General features: G+C 43.2%; 1 protein-coding gene across 1 annotated transcript in view; it reads right to left on the bottom strand.

Annotated features, from left to right (window-relative positions):
* Positions 1 to 17593, bottom strand: part of LOC137637028 (uncharacterized) — a 190338-nt gene that overhangs the window by 80009 nt on the left and 92736 nt on the right. The window contains exon 8 of the mRNA XM_068369337.1: positions 7329 to 7488. Within this exon, the coding sequence (XP_068225438.1) occupies positions 7329 to 7488 (160 nt within the window). The remainder of the gene's footprint in view (positions 1 to 7328; positions 7489 to 17593) is intronic.

Raw genomic sequence — 17593 nt, 5'->3', positions numbered from 1 at the left:
TGGCTGCTGACGCGCTCCGGCGCCCACGTCTAAACCTGTCTTTGCGCTTAAGGGACTTGAGCGCGAACTGCGCCTCTTTCCCTTCAGCTCCAGGTTTAACCTGCGCCCCCTCATGCTGCTGCTGCTCCAGTCTTAGCGCCTCAGCGCTCACCTGCTCCTGTTACGCGCCAGGGTTCCCCTGCGCCCCCTCACTGCGCGCCAGCGCCCACCAGCAGTTCCTGATTTAGCACGCCAGCGTTCACCTGCGCACTCGTGTGCGCTCCCTTCGCGCACAGTTCCTGATACAGCGCACACGCGCTCACCAACGCCCCAGCGCACTTCTACAATTCAGAGCACGCAGTCCAGGATGTGCCTAAGTTAGCGCACGGGCACTCACAGGTACCTCTGAACTCTCCATCCAAATTGCACAATCCTGTACGCACGCTTCCAGTTGCGCGCAAGGTTCCAGTTGCGCTCCCATCTCAACAGCGCACACCTGTGCGCCCGAATCCTGTTGTGGCGCACATCGTTGGAGTTTTTCCTGAGAGATCGCAGGCGTTCACCAGTGGTTCAGCCTGCGGGGCCTCCACGTCTCTTCTACAAAGGGCACCTCTCCCGTTCGCGGGAGAGGTCTCTCATAGTGACCACTCCTTGGAGCATCAAGCAGTACTTCCTGTGTTGATCGTCGGCTCTGTGCTGAAGCAGACCTGCCTTGGTCCTCTTCAGGGGATGCCCTCCCTTTAGGGACACGTCCCAGTTCCTGATCGTCCTGTCAGCTGATCCTTCAACCTAGCGCACAATCTTCCACGCACGGGCACCGATGGTTCCCCGCACGCATTCGGCGCGCCCGAGCATTTCTTTAATTTGCGTGCCCATCGCAGCATCGCACACCTGTACTCCTGCACCCTGATGCGCACCCAGCGCACCCACGAGCTCCTCAGGATAGGATGCCTGTGTAGACTGCGCAGCGCTCACCTGCGCGCCAACGCGCTAGCACAAGGCTGTGCAATCGCACCCTCTCCCAGTCTTTCCAGACACGCGCTACTGCGCACTCGCGCCCAACAGTCTTGCATCAGGTTGCTGCGCGCCCGCGCACACACGATCAATTGATTGCTCCCATCCAACCTTCAACCCCGCCTCATACTCCAGCTCCTGCGCCCCGCACGCCCTCGCCATCTCCTACGTGCACCCACGCTCACGCCATCAATCTCGCACACCCGCGCGCTCGTGAGCACAAATTCCTGCTGCGCACGATCCCTTTCCAGGGCTCATCGCGCTACCACCAGCTCAATCTGCGCCCCGATCGCAAGCGCGATCACGCACGAAATGTTACGGGGCTTCAGGCAGACAGGTCATCATCTCGTTCTCCTCCCCACAAGCGCAGAACAGCGCGCTCGCCGGAGGAGGGGAGGTTTCCGGACAGTTCTAAGGACCCTTTTGTTCAAGCTTCGTTTCAGGCAAACCCTCGTTCGTCAACTCCTCCTAGGGATCGAACAATCCCCTTCCCTCCAGAGGGAGTGTCTGACAGCCCAACTGTCAGCCAGCAATCATGGCTTGGGACCATAGTCAGAGCTCTTATGCAGGCTATGAAGCCTGCGCTCGCTAAACTATATCACATATCAGGGGCAGCTCCCTCCCCCCTGAAGAGGGAGAGGGGAGTCCCCTCTGTGGTGTCCTCTCCAACGTCTAAACTGTCTCCTCGCAGATCCTTGCGCAAGGCTCCTTCTTTCCCCCAGACTTTCTCCCCCTCCACTGCGGATGAGGATTACCTATCCTCTGGGGAGTCGGACGAGCCGGTCCGTTCCCCCATCGCACCATTGAGGGAAAATCCTCCTCTTCCTGAGAAGTCTTCCCACAGAGGTAGAGAAGAGCCTGCATCCATCGTTACCGGAGTCCTGTTTTCCTCCCAGGAGGGAACGGAAGGACTCGAAGACTGTTCCTAAGTCTTCGGCAAGGATCAGACAGGAGCCAGCTAGACCTTTGGAGAATGTCCACAAATTCCCCCAGGAAGAGCCACTGGGGACGAGAGAATTTGCTGCTAGCCCTTCAGGAGGAGAACACCAAGAGTCAGAACATGTGTTCTGGCAAGTTCTGACCCACAGGAGGAACCTCATCTGGTTCCCAGACCCAGAGACCCCTCCTAGTGAGGGTAAGTACATGGTCTTGGACCAAGTCTATGGCACCCAGAAACCCTCCAGGGCCAGTCACAAGGGATGAAGAGTGCCAGAGACAAGGTTGAAGGCCAGCTCTCTGAGCTCGCCTCCTCCAACAGATCCAGCGCCAATAACAAACTCCTCCCTCCTCCTCGAGTCCATCAAAGGAGGTATTTCGAAATCCTGCAGGAGACTTGTTTGGGTCTTACGGTTCACCACACCATGGAAGAACTCACTGGGGGAGTCCCTCTAAAGAGACTCTCCAACCGACACGTGTCCTATTCTCCTACTGAGATCCTAGGCCAGGAGAGTGTAGAGAAGTGTGCCATGCAGGCAACTTCGTGGCTTGACATCTGGCTGGGCTCTCTGGGCATCTGGGGGGAGACCACGTTCTGTACCACAGGGCCTCAGGCCTGTGGTCAGAATCGGAAAAGTGCCTCCATACAAACCTGCTAGTGATGAAGGCCACTCTTCCTGGCCCTTCAACAGTGCCAACAAAGATCTAGCGGATCACTCTGGGGGTGATGAGCGACACCACCACAGTAGTGGCTTACATCAACAAGCAAGGAGGTACCTTTTCAAAGCGGCTATCCCATCTCTCAGTAGAGATACTGAGATAGACCGAAGCTTACTCGATCCCTCTATCGTCTCACTTCATTCCAGACAAAGGGAATGTGCTCACCGACAGTCGGAGCAGAGCATCTCAGATAATCAGTATCGAGTGGCCCTTGGATTATCCAGTGGCCAACAAAGTCCTGACTTTGTGGGGTTATCCGACTGTGGATCGGTTCGCTGCAGCGCTGAACTTCAAGCTCCCGCTGTATTGCCCCTAGGCCCAGATCCCAAAGCACTCTGACAAGATACCTTCCAACAACGGTTTAACAGCACTAACGTGTGCGCTTTCCCCATTCTGTCTGATGAGGAGGGTGCTCAACAAGACCAGAATATCGGTCAATCGCCCGATGACCCTTTATAGCTACGCTATGGCATCTCGCGGAATGGTTTCCGCACCTCCTAACGTAACTTCCGGAAGATCCCTCTGCGACACAAGCAAACAACCACATGCCAACATCTTCCTCAAAGCCGTAGCTTCGCTTCGACTTACCGCCTGGAAGACTATCCAGCATCCCCTCACTTAGAGAGGATTGTCGCAACAAGTTGCGAACAGGATGTCTGGACACCTGTGCAGGTCATCCGCACGGACCTACCAGGCAAAGTGGCGAGTCTTTTGGTGGTTGGAATCGTGAAGGAGTATCTCTTCACTCAATACCACTGTTCCAGCAAGAGCAAAGTTCTTCGTTTTTTTTGCGGAAAGAATGCGCCTTTTCAACCTCGGCAATGAGAGGCTATTGCTCAGCCTTAAGGCTAGCCTTCAGGCTCAAGGAGCGGACATTCCTTCCTCGCTGGAACTTTCCCTACTCATACGAAGATACGATCTTACCAGCCCTCAGTCAGGGAGACCTCCTCCAGAGCACTTGGTTCGAATTCTCAGGCCTCTTAGGAGGCCTCCCTACGAACCATGTCGCCAGGCTTCAAATCGACACCTAACTCGAAAGGCGGTGTTCCTACTAGCTTTGGCCTCGGCCAAGCGAGTCAGTGAACTTCATGGTCTCTCGTATGACATCACCCATGCAAGGGATTGAGGGTAGGTAACGTTCGTAATCGTCTCTGAGTTTGTGGCTAAGACGCAGAATTCGAGAGTGCCGGATCCTCGATTTGACTCTTTCTGGATTTCGAGTCTTCGTTCAGTAACAGATGACCCAGAACTTCTACTACTGTGTCCAGTAAGGAGTCTGAGGTTATATCTCAAAGAACGGCTGCATTTGTCCCCAAGTGTAAGCTTTATTTGGGAGCACTGGGAGAACAAGAGGAGGGTCACCAAGAATACCATCTCCGCATGGATTCATAGGGTGATCCATCTGCCCCTGAATCCTAACCCTCCTCCGTCATGTCGCCTTAGAGCGCATGATGTAAGGGGCGCAGCAAGGTCCCTGACCTTCAAGAAGATCTTCTCAGTGACGCAGATTCTACAAACAGGGGTGGAAGCATCAGATGACCTTCACAGCCCACTACCTGCAAGACGTGACACACAGGAGGCTCGATACGTTCTCTATCAGCCCTGTGATGGATACACAATAGCTGGTCTAACCTCAGGCTCCTTAATGAACAGGTAGCAGAGGTTGAGGGCATTGTTACCCGGTCTTAGTCTGCATGAATGAAAAGATTTATCTGACCCTTATTCTTTTCTTCATCCTCTCCTTCCTCGGAGAAAGCAGCATCCTGGGTTCTTTGAATAGCTGACCTCAAACCACTGCAGGTAAACCATGCTTCCTTGTGTTCCTAGTAATAAGAGTAATACTGTAATGTCCCCATACCCTGACGAGGTGGTATTGGGAGAGTCCTAACCTAGAATTCCATCGGAAGAACTCCAGGTCAACTTCCTAGGAAGAGTCACGCTCTTCACCTTCACACACAGCGTATGTAGGCTGCAGCAGTTTCACAACGATGCTAGCGAGGTGCAGGGACTTCTTATTTCTCGAGTACTTACACACTCAAATATTGAGTCCCCGGGCAAAGCCAAAAGCCAGTATGGCAGGGACTTAACGCCCTTCCTAAGGGTTGAGTCACCCCATGTAAATAGCATGGTTTGTATTTCAGTTACGGAACAAATGACAAATTCGTAGATAATTTGTATTTTTCCTAACTATACAAACCTTAGCTATTTACACATATTTGCCCGCCAGCCCTGTCCCCCAGGATAAGTCCTACCTCTAAGCAAAGTGAAGCATTCACTAGTGTGTGTGTGTGGGGGGGGGTAGCAAGCTAACCCTCCCTAACCCCCGCTATCTAGCGGTGGGGTACTAAACCCTTGTTAAAATTCTAATGGCTCGTCATTCAGCTACGCTGAAGTAATTACCCCATGTAAATAGCTAAGGTTTGTATAGTTAGGAAAAATACAAATTATCTACAAATTTGTCATATATATATATATATATATATATATATATATATATATATATATATATATATATATATATATATATATATATATATATATATACACACACACACACACACACACACTCATACCTCTCGACTTGAAAGAATCCGCTTTCGAAATTTTCACTGCGAAACGAGATGCGAAGAATTTTACGACTCGCATCACATAAAATGTTTCGGACAACCAAAGGAGGTATGGTACTAGAGCCCAACTGTGCCCAAGACTTATCTTAAAATTCACGCGCTGCCAGCCCGTAAACTCACCACCATTTTCTCGCGCTCCTATTGGTTATCTCTCAACTCAGATGCTAGTTACCACCATAAGATCCTGCTCTCCAATTGATCAGCATCTACTGTATTGTATCCCACCATGCACCTATGCATTGGCGTTCCTATTTCTTTTCATTTCGGCAGTGGTATCGTACTCATTGACTTAAGTGTTTGTGATTTTGTTTTCATAACTACTGTATTGTAATGTATCGTATGTGATATTACAGTACATTATTAGCCATAAGTCTCAAGAAGTCGCTTATGTCCAAGAAAAGAAAAGGATGATGCTTTCTATGGAGAAGATAGAAATAATCAAGAAATACGAGGATGACATGCGGTTAAGTGTGATCGTGAAGGAATATGGCCAAAATCCATCTACGATAGGAACCATCCTGAAGCAAAAGGAAGCTATTAATGCAGCAACACCTTTTAAGGGTGTGACTGTTTTCTCCAGCAAGAGGAGCCACGTCCATGATGAGATGGAGAGACTGCTGTTTGTCTGGATAAAGGACAAGGAGGACACTATCACCAAAGCAATAACCTGCCAGAAGGCCAGCACCATTTTCAATGACAAGAGAAAGAACATCGAAGTAGGCACCTCCAGAATTCAAGGCTTCTCGTGGTTGGTTTGAAAAATTTAAGAGACGCCCTGGGGTTCATTCGGTAGTGCATCATGGGGAGGCTGCAAGCTTGGACATGAAAAAGAAGTTCGACAAGTTGACTGTCCGGGAAGGCTACAGTCCCCAGCCAATCTTCAACTGCGATGAAACTGGACTTTTTTTGGAAAAAATGCCTCGTCGAACGTACATCACGGTAGAAGAAAAGAGGCTACCCGGGCATAAGCCTATGAAAGACAGGCTTATGATTTGGATACAGAATTTGTTTCTTTGATAAAAGAGGGTTGAAAGTTAGTGGGATTCAGTAGCTTTCTTTGGCCACAGCCAATACCTTCAGGGGAAGAGGTTGAAAAGTTTTCGCCCAACTGGATTTCCATACAAAGGGACCACCACACTGTTCTATGATAAGGTTTTTGAGTTTGATTAACAAACCTTCTGGAATGTCCATTGTAACAAAATTCTGTAGTGTTATCTCTTAAACAAAAGGGTCTCCTTGTTGGCATGTCTGCGTTTGAGAAATCTCACCCGTAATTGCGAGATTGCGTATTTCTATAAACCAATCTGAGGACATCAGTTTGAGTTCTGTTTTCTACTTGAGCAACTACTCTACAGATGTTAACTCCACCTAACAGGTCTCAAAATAGGAGAAATCTATTTTTATTTTTGTGCCTCTGATACTGAACCTATCATATATACATATCAGTATTTTTCATCATGAGGCTCAACACTACACAACATTCTAAAAGCTTTTTCCAACTGTGACTAATTGGGTAGTTGAAGCGGTAGAACTTCAAAAGTTCAAACTTGCAGCAAATCTTTTTTTTTTTATGTTGAAAAGGCTGAAATGTCTTTTTATAGTTTAAAATTGAAAGATCTATCTTAACGTTGCTACTGTTCTTGAAATATTTTATTTTAATTGTTCATTACTTCTCATATAGTTAAATCTATTCCCTTATTTCCTTTCCTTATTGGACAATTTTTTCCTGTTGGAACTTTTCACTTATAGCATCCTGCTTTCCAACTAGGGTTGTAGCTTAGCTAATAATAATAATAATAATAATAATAATAATAATAATAATAATAATAATAATAATAACAACAACAACAATAATAGACCTGATAAAAGTTCAGAGAGAGAGATACAGAAGAATGGGGAGAGAAATCTTCTTGTAACTCATTCTGGTTATGAACCCTTGTTCCTCTAGATCTGAAGGTTACTGAGGTATATGTAAAACAGGAGAGCTGTTTGTAGTATGTATCAACTAAATAAATATCAATTATATTCATGATTTAAAATATATTGACATACCATAGCAAGTCGTGTGGGCTGGTTTCCAAAATTAACAACTCGTGCTGATATCTGAGCCCAGATATCTGATGAAATAAGTGGTAAAACGTAAGAAAAGTCAGTAGAATGCTGGCTAGGCTCTGGTAATTGAACTGGTGTAATATCTGATTGTTCCAAATACCTGTAAAATGAATTACAGTCTATAAACATGGAATGAACACCACCACCATTACAATTCTAAAAAAAAAAAAGTTATCAATTACTTTAATTAAGAACACCATAATTGATACTTTTTACAAATATTGAATTAATTTTGATAAAAGAATATACAAGCTTGCATTATTTTAAACACACAAGTTATGTGTTAAATGGAAAAATTGTTCCATAAATACAAATTATATACCTAACTTAGTTTGTATACTTAAATGCAAAGTAGTCATGGATGTAAATTGTATCATTAACAAATATACTCTTACTCTCAAATGTTCTTGCTGGCTTAGGAAGCTGAAACACATTTAGACTAAATAAATCTGAAGGTTAGTAGAAAAAGCAATTATAATAAACCAAGTTTGTATGATGTTCCTTGCTTGTTTTTAGCTTTTACTTGGGATGGAAATATCTCTTCTTGGTAGCCATCACTTTCAGCCACTGCATGCCCCAAACCTGATTTTGTTCATGGGTATTAGATTCTAGATGGACAGTTTGTTTGATGATGATCCAAATGGGGGTTTTCAGCTTTTATGTAAACAAGGTTTAGGGTTCTGTGAAAATTCATCACATTTCAACATTTTCATGTTGCTTGGTCCAAAAATTACTAACTATTATCTCTGTTCAAGAGCTCAGTAACTGGTAATTAATTGCTGTTGTTGTTTTAAGTGAGCTTAATATTTACTTCCTGGCATTACACAGGCCCTCACACTGGAAGACTTCAATACATACAAAAAATCCCCCATCTGAATGGACCATAATGCTACCTTTAACTTGAGGCAAATTTCCCATACAAACTTGTTCAGCAGTCTGTGGTCAATGATTGGTCTTTATCTACCCCTTTTCCAACATATTCAGAATAAATTATTTTAACTTGCTGTCAAAAGCCAAGAGCCTATCTATCATAGTATGCTGACTGAGAGAAGAGTGGAAATTTGTCTCAAGAAAAGATACTGACATCCAATTCTGGAATGTACTACCCATAGACTTCCGTCGTATGCTATGATCTCTGGTATTACTGGGGCCAGGCCTCCTGGTAGAATTGGTAGTGAGGGGGAAAACTGTCTTCACTTCCTCTAACTCCATATCCAAGTTATTTTCACAGGAGACTGTAAAGCTTTCCAAGGCTAAAAAGATAACAGCTGCCTCCTTGGAAGTCATTACATAAGCATCCAAGTACCATCTATACAGAATTAATCATCACTTCCTTACTTTTTCCTATAATTTTTCCCACATTTATACATTTATCATCATTAACTTTTACACAGAATGCCTTGTTTTTCTTTTTCCCTGAGATTTTTAACACACTCCAGCTACTAAATGGCTGCTGGGTATTGGGGCCATTTCATTTCAAGAAATCATTAAAAATTTTGGAACTATTATATTTTCACTCATTGTGTGTTCTCGAGCCTGAAATAGTTTTAAAAAACTGGGAATTTTGACAAGGAAGGCAAAGGGAGAAAAGTAGCGTAGTATACTACTAACTGTTGCCTGGTGTAGAAAGAGATGTGTAGAGACACTGTCAGATCATTTAGCCCCAGACCTGTCAGGTTTGAGGTGAAATAATCAGATAAAGGCTGAAGCTTGGCACAAGTATAGGGATTTGCGACCTAAACAATATATCAAAAGTCCCATGGTCTCCCACGCTTGCATTAGCTGCCAAATTGAAAAATGTTCACCCTTTGGAATTTCCTTAAAACTCTCATATCTTGTAAAATAAAGATTTTATAAGGAAAAAATCTACTTATTAAAAGCTGTTCAAATTTGATTGTTTTGTAGTAGTGACTAGATTATTCTAAAACAATAAGAAAATTTATATGGCGAAAAAAATAAAAATATTGAAATTGATATTATACTTTATTTTCAAAGACAATTTCCACAGAACTGGATGTCTGTATGACAAAATGGTTCGAAATAAAGGATACAGAACAAATTTTCTTCTATTGAATTATATATACAACTTTATGCATATCTTGAGAAATAAGGAAGTTAGGAGGCCGAAACAGAGAAAATGCAAGACTCCTGCATGCTGTCGAGGGTAATAAGTCCCAGAAAAACTCACTGTGTGGTTACTTCTGACTTGCCACTCTACAGTACCCCGTACTGTGTTCTTTCGTTTAAGTTTACAGTATAGCTAAATACTTCTTGCCATACATATCATGCATTTCTTTCAAGCCAGTCGATTTTGCTGTGTTACAGTTTACTAAATCATCGGCAATTATTCATATTCCCAGGGATACCAAACCACTGAATGTTTATTGAAATGGAGAGTGAGATTGTTGCCATATTTACATTTAAGTGCTTCGTCATCATGAAACTGGAGTAATTGTCGTAACTCAACATGCTGTTCAGTTGTTGTTTCTCCAGTTTCACAAATTGGAGTACTTGCTGGCATTGCTTTTATTCACTGGGCTAAAGTGCTTTCAGTAATGCCTCTGCCATGTGTTAGTCCTCCAGAGGGTTTGAAACTCTTCATTAGATACTGCTCAATTATATCATATCACTCCATGTCTCTGACCAGTTACGATTGGTACGACACGCCATGATGAATCCATCTGTGGTAATTTTCTCATATTCTTTCTCAGGCATTGTACTTGAAAGTTCATTCATTTGCTGAAAATGTGGAAGCATCTATATTACACAATACAGGTGCAATTTCCACAGTCCTGTACGTTCAGCTCTCACAAAGAGCTTGATTATGGATACTTGTTCATGATGCTGCAACCAAAGTGATGCTGTGTGATTCAAGTTCTTCTTTTGGTTGATGATGTTTATCAGCATTTAATCAATGTCTTTTAGGACATTCTTGTTTAGAGCATCTTCAGCATCAATTTCATAAGTCGAGGAGTGAAAGATCTCCAAGATTGCACATGTTTATCAGTATTCATATTGTTGTTACTTGCTAAGCTACAACCCTAGTTGGGAAAGCAGGATGCTATAAGTCCAGGAGCCCCAATAGGGAAAATAGCCCAGTGAGGAAAGGAAACAAGGAACAATAAAATATTTTAAGAACAGTGATATTAAAATAAACATTTCTTATATAAACTATAAAAACTGTAACAAAACAAGAGGAAGAGGAATTAGATAGAATAGTGTGCCCTACTGTACCCTCAAGCAAGAGAACTCTAACCCAAGGCAGTGGAAGACCATGGTAGAGAGGCTATGGCATTACCCAAGACTAAAGAACAATGGTTTGATTTTGGAGTGTTTTCCTAGAAGAGTTGCTTACTATAGCTAAAGAGTCTTCTACCCTTACCAAGAAGAAAGTTGCCACTGTATAATTACAGTGCAGTAGTTAACCGCTTTGGCGAAGATAAATTGTTTGGTAATCTCAGTGTTGTCAGGTGTATGAGGACAGAGGAGAATCTATAAAGAATAGGCCAGACTATTTGGTGTATGAGTAGGCAAAGGGAAAGAACCTTAACCAAAGAGAAGGATCCAGTGTAGAACTATCTGGCCAGTCAAAGGCCTCCCCATAACTCTCTAGCGGTAGTGTCTCAACGGATGGCTGGTGCATCTTCTAGTATAATTCTTGTAAGAGCAGCCTTTGTAAGAAATTGAGTTCGAAAGTTATGGTATTATGCGTGGCCAGATGCCATTTGCCTTACAGAAGTTTCAGCATGTATTGTCCCTAATTCCTCCGGTTCATTTCCATGAATTATGGGGCTTATTGGTCCCGTAAAAGACGTAAGAGATGGAAACCACCCAAAAGTCCATGTACTTTTGACAAGGGCTTTCTTCATCAACCACAGCAACTATTTCAACTACTTTCATTTACAGTGATACCTCTACATACGATCTTAATTCGTTCCAGAAACTGTTTTGTATGTTAAAACGATCGTATGTTGGAGCAAATATTCCCATAAGAATACATGGTAATTTGTTTAATTCGTTCCTCAGCCTAAAAACCCATAATAACTCCTTAATAAATGGCTACACATAATTACACATAACATTAATACAATATAAAAATACAGAAATATCTAAAAAAAAGAATAAAGAAATAATAAATAAAAAAGGGGTTTTTATTAACACTTTACCTTAGAAACAGGCCAGCGCAGGTGTAGGGACTGCTATGCAGGAGGAGACAGAAGATCAGCGAGGAGGTAGGGACGGCGACTTTGTACGATAACGTACGATAACTTACACTAACTTACACTACGTGAACTTTAACTTAACTTAGCTTATTTTTTATTTTTTCATTTTTATAATTTTATATTTTTTTCTTTTCTTATTTTTAATTTTCATCACTTTCACTCGATTCGGTCTTCCTTTTCTTTGCTTCACTTTCTTTCTTTTCATCATGATCACTAGACCGTTTTATAAATTTTTTAAAGAAACTATCGAGTGAAAATTGCTTGGTACGGCTTTTGAGGATTTTTCTGAAATGAGTTAAGCAAACATCATCGAACTGTGCAACCACGTTTGATGATATGCCAAAATCTGTCTTATTTCCGCCGTACCTCCTCGGTCTCCAACTCACTCAACTGTGCTTGGAACTCATCATGCTGCATGGCTTGCAGCTCCTTGAGTTCCTCGGTGGTGAGCTCTTCATGATGCTCATCGATGAGTTCGGTGATGTCATCTTCATCCACCTCCAGACCTATGGACTTGCCAAGGGATACAATCTCTTCAACGTCTTCCTCGGCGGCAAGCACAGGTTCATTCTCGGGGCCAAAACCTTCGAAATCTCTGGGAGCAACAGCATCAGGCCAAAGCTTCTTCCAAGCTGAATTCAGGGTCCGACGAGTTATTCCCTCCCAAGCCTGATCTATGATCTTTAAGCAGTGCACGATATTAAAGTGGCTCCTCCAAAATTCATGCTAAGTTAAGTTGGTGCTTTGCGTGACATTAAAGCACTGCTTAAATAAGTGCTTAGTGTAGAGTTTCTTAAAATTAGAGATGACTTGCTGGTCCATGGGCTGGAGGATAGGGGTGGTATTCGGTGGAAGATACAACACCTTGATGAATTTGTATTCGTCGATGATATCATCTTTGAGTCCGGGGGTGTGAGCGGGTGCATTGTCCAAACAAAGCAAGCACTTTAAAGGCAAATTCCTCTCCTGAAGGTACTTCTTGACAGCAGGGCCGAAAACTACGTTTACCCATTCCACAAAGATATGCCTAGTAACCCAAGCCTTAGAATTAGAACGCTATAGAACATGTAGCAGGTCTTTATTAATTCTATGTGCTTTAAATGCCCTTGGGTTTTCTGAATGGTAAACTAATAAAGGCTTAATTTTGCAGTCCCCGCTGGCGTTGGCACAAAGCGCAAGAGTCAACCGATCCTTCATTGGCTTATGTTCAGGCATTTTCTTCTCTTCGGCGGTAATTTACGTTCGAATAGGCATCTTTTTCTAAAACAGACCGGTTTCATAACAGTTGAACACCTGCTGCTCTGCGTAGCCTTCCTCCGCCACGATGCTTTCGAACTTTTTAACAAAGTCTTTAGCAGCCTTGGTGTCCGAATTCGAAGCTTCTCCATGCCGAACAACTGAATGAATCCCGGTCCGTTTCCTAAATTTCTCGAACCAACCTCGAGACGCCTTGAATTCCTCCGTCGTAGGATCGGCTGAACTCTCCCCCGCGTCACCCGCAGAGCCCGCCATCTTCAAGTCACTGTAGATAGCGCTGGCCTTCTCACAAATGATTGTTTCAGTGATTGTATCGCCAACAATCTCCTTGTCCTTGATCCATATTAACAAAAGGCGTTCCATCTCTTCAAGGGTAGGGCTACGACGTTTGGAAATAATCGTGATCCCCTTCAAAGGTTTCACTGCTTTAATGGCTGCCTTCTGTTTTAGGATCGTCGAGATCGTAGACATATTCCGGCCATATTGTTTAGCCAGATAGCTAACACGTACACCTAGCTCATGCTTTTCTATTATTTCTTGCTTTAGTTCTAATGAAAGCATTGACTTCTTCATTTTCTCACCACTATTATTACTTCCTGAACCGAAACTAAGCTTTTTAGGACCAATGATTATGAAACATAGAAAACAACACGTGAAAAAGGAAGAAAAAAAACACTGTTAATAACTGAGCGAATAGAGAACAACCACACGATGCACACGAGATGAGAGGACTGATCAAGGCGACGCTCGATTGGCGTCCCTCCGATGTGCTGCCGTCTAGCGGTGTCAACAACAAACTACGGTCGACACTTTCCAGAAAATTCCACGTGTACGCGTATTATTTACTTTGTATGTTGGAGTAACACTTCGGGTGTTGAGACAGAAATTTGGTCGAATTTTACTTCGGATGTTGGAAAATTCGTATGTTAGGACATTCGTATGTAGAGGTTCCACTGTACTGGACATAATGTAGCAGTAGTGGGTGACGATACAGACTTACTTGTACTTCTTGTATCACATTCTAAGTCATCCACAAAAATACTTTTCATTATACCAGGTAAAGCATACAATATCAACAAGACCTATGATATTATCAAACTTCGAACTAACATGGGACACCTTCGGCAACATCTGTTACAGACTATAACACAACATCAACTATAAAAGGGAAAGGAAAAAACATTCATTAGATATCCTGAAGAATAAGCAAGACATGTGAGACACAGTATCTGTATTTGAAAACCCAAAAGCATCTAAAGACAGGGGTCAAAGCTGGTGGAGTTTTCATTTCTTTGTATGTAGCTGATAAAACTCAAATATTGGATAAGTACCACTTTTATGCATACAAGAGTTTCAGCTATCCACACTGCCACCAACAAATGATGAAACTCATTTTCACTTATTTAGGGTGTTCTCAGTGCAACATTGGCATGGTAACCATCTCTCTCAGTCGAATGGGGATGGGAGAATTGCAGAACTGGGCTGAAACCAATACCTTCAAGCAAACCTCTAGCTCAAGACGGCCTGTTATCTTTAGTCAGCCGTAACTGTAGCAAAAGTTTTTGCCATCAATACAAATGCTGGAGGGCTGGTTTATTGTGCTCATCCATGTGTGGTCAGTGCCGTGGTGTTGGATATGATAATTTAATACCATTTGAGGAGAATGCTGCAGAAGACATTGTTGAAAGAAAATTTATTTTGAAGCATGTGTGTGTGATATTCTGATCTATTACCAGATCAAATTCATTACTTTCATGAGTACCCTTTAGGACATACTTATTGCACAGGTACCATCTGCTACCATATACCTTGTGTTTCAATTTGTTTATATTAATAAACACATAATAATTTGGCATGTATCTCAATTGAGAGATTTTTCCTTTGTAGTTTATGCCAGTGTATATGTAAATATAACAAAACGGTATATATAATTCATTCACGAAATATTTTTCCAACAAACCTCGTGCTTTTCCATTCTGAATGACAAAGTTATTTGTACCAGTTCCTTCCTCTTTTTACTGTCATTTCCAATTTTATTATTGAGAAAAGAATAATGATATTTATTAAGGAAATATGAAGAGAATAAGAAGAAGTTTTGGAAAGAAGTAAAGAGAATAAGGAAGGCCGGCGCAAGAATTGAAGAGACAGTGAAAGATGGAAATGGAAGGTTGTTAAAAGGAGAGGAGGCAAGGAAAAGGTAGGCGGAATATTTTGAAAGTTTGCTGAATGTTGAGGATGATAGGGAGGCAGATATAATTGCTGTTCCAGGTGTTGAGGTGCCAGTGATGGGAGATTGAGAATGAGAGAGAGATTACAATAGAGGAAGTGAGGAGAGCACTAGATGAAACGAGAGTAGGAAAAGCATCTGGTATGGATGGTGTGAAAGCTGAGATGTTGAAGGAAGGGGGTGTGACTGTACTTGAATGGTTGGTGAGATTGTTTAATGTGTGTTTTGTGTTGTCAATGGTACCAGTAGATTGGGTCTGTGCATGTATTGTACCACTATATAAGGGTAAGGGAGATGTGCATGAGTGTTGTAATTCAAGAGGTATTAGTTTGTTGAGTGTAGTTGGAAAAGTGTATGGTAGAGTACTGATTAATAGGATTAAGGATAAAACAGAGAATTCAATCTTGGAAGTACAGGGTGGTTTTAGAAGAGGTAAGGGTTGTATGAATCAGATTTTTACAGTTAGGCAGATATGCGAGAAATATTTAGCAAAAGGTAAGGAGGTGTATGTTGCGTTTATGGATCTGGAGAAAGCATATGATAGAGTTGATAGGGAAGCAATGTGGAATGTGATGAGGTTATATGGAGTTGGTGGAAGGTTGTTGCAAGCAGTGAAAAGTTTCTACAAAGGTAGTAAAGCATGTGTTAGAATAGGAAATGAAGTGAGTGATTGGTTTCCGGTGAGAGTGGGGCTGAGACAGGGATGTGTGATGTCGCTGTGGTTGTTTAACTTGTATGTTGATGGAGTGGTGAGAGAGGTGAATGCTCGAGTGCTTGGACGAGGATTAAAACTGGTAGGCGAGAATGATCATGAATGGGAGGTAAATCAGTTGTTGTTTGCGGATGATACTGTACTGGTAGCAGACACAGAAGAGAAGCTTGAACGACTAGTGACAGAATTTGGAAGGGTGTGTGAGAGAAGGAAGTTGAGAGTTAATGTGGGTAAGAGTAAGGTTATGAGATGTACGAGAAGGGAAGGTGGTGCAAGGTTGAATGTCATGTTGAATGGAGAGTTACTTGAGGAGGTGGATCAGTTTAAGTACTTGGGGTCTGTTGTTGCAGCAAATGGTGGAGTGGAAGCAGATGTACGCCAGAGAGTCAATGAAGGTTGCAAAGTGTTGGGGGCAGTTAAGGGAGTAGTAAAAAATAGAGGGTTGGGCATGAATGTAAAGAGAGTTCTATATGAGAAAGTGATTGTACCAACTGTGATGTATGGATCGGAGTTGTGGGGAATGAAAGTGATGGAGAGACAGAAATTGAATGTGTTTGAGATGAAGTGTCTGAGGAGTATGGCTGGTGTATCTCGAGTTGATAGGGTTAGGAACGAAGTGGTGAGGGTGAGAACGGGTGTAAGGAATGAGTTAGCGGCTAAAGTGGATATGAATGTGTTGAGGTGGTTTGGCCATGTTGAGAGAATGGAAAATGGCTGTCTGCTAAAGAAGGTGATGAATGCAAGAGTTGATGGGAGAAGTACAAGAGGAAGGCCAAGGTTTGGGTGGATGGATGGTGTGAAGAAAGCTCTGGGTGATAGGAGGATAGATGTGAGAGAGGCAAGAGAGCGTGCTAGAAATAGGAATGAATGGCGAGCGATTGTGACGCAGTTCCGGTAGGCCCTGCTGCTTCCTCCTGTGCCTTAGATGACCGCGGAGGTAGCAGCAGTAGGGGACTCAGCAGTATGAAGCTTCATCTGTGGTGGAAATGTGGGAGGTTGGGCTGTGGCACCCTAGCAGTACCAGCTGAACTCGGCTGAGTCCCTGGTTAGGCTGGAGGAACGTAGAGAGTAGAGGTCCCCTTTTTTGTTTTGTTTCTTGTTGATGTCGGCTACCCCCCAAAATTGGGGGAAGTGCCTTTGGTATATGTATGTATTAAGGAAATATTGTTCAGTAATTTAGTAAAATGTTCACATGTTAAGGCTATCTTTATATTTTGAAAAAAGTACTTTTAGATTTGGTGAGGGAGAGAACGGGTGTAAGAAATTAGTTAGCGGCTAGAGTGGATATGAATGTGTTGAGGTGGTTTGGCCATGTTGAGAGAATGGAAAATGGTTGTCTCCTAAAGAAGGTGATGAATGCAAGAGTTGATGGGAGAAGTACAAGAGGAAGGCCAAGGTTTGGGTGGATGGATGGTGTGAAGAAAGCTCTGGGTGATAGGAGGATAGATGTGAGAGAGGCAAGAGAGCGTGCTAGAAATAGGAATGAATGGCGAGCGATTGTGACACAGTTCCAGTAGGCCCTGCTGCTTCCTCTGGTGCCTTAGATGACCGCGGAGGTAGCAGCAGTAGGGGAGTCAGCATTATGAAGCTTCATCTGTGGTGGAAATGTGGGAGGTTGGGCTGTGGCACCCTAGCAGTACCAGCTGAACTCGGTTGAGTCCCTGATTAGGCTGAAGGAACATAGAGAGTAGAAGTCCCCTCTATGTTTTGTTTCATTGTTGGTGTCGGCTACCCCCCAAAATTGGGGGAAGTGCCTTGGTATATGGATGGATGGACTTTTAGATTT

The sequence above is a fragment of the Palaemon carinicauda genome, unplaced genomic scaffold (assembly GCF_036898095.1).
Source record: "Palaemon carinicauda isolate YSFRI2023 unplaced genomic scaffold, ASM3689809v2 scaffold5, whole genome shotgun sequence".
In the NCBI taxonomy this organism is placed as follows: domain Eukaryota; kingdom Metazoa; phylum Arthropoda; class Malacostraca; order Decapoda; family Palaemonidae; genus Palaemon; species Palaemon carinicauda.
Note: the sequence above shows the minus strand (reverse complement) of the source record. Positions and strands in the feature narration are given on the sequence as shown.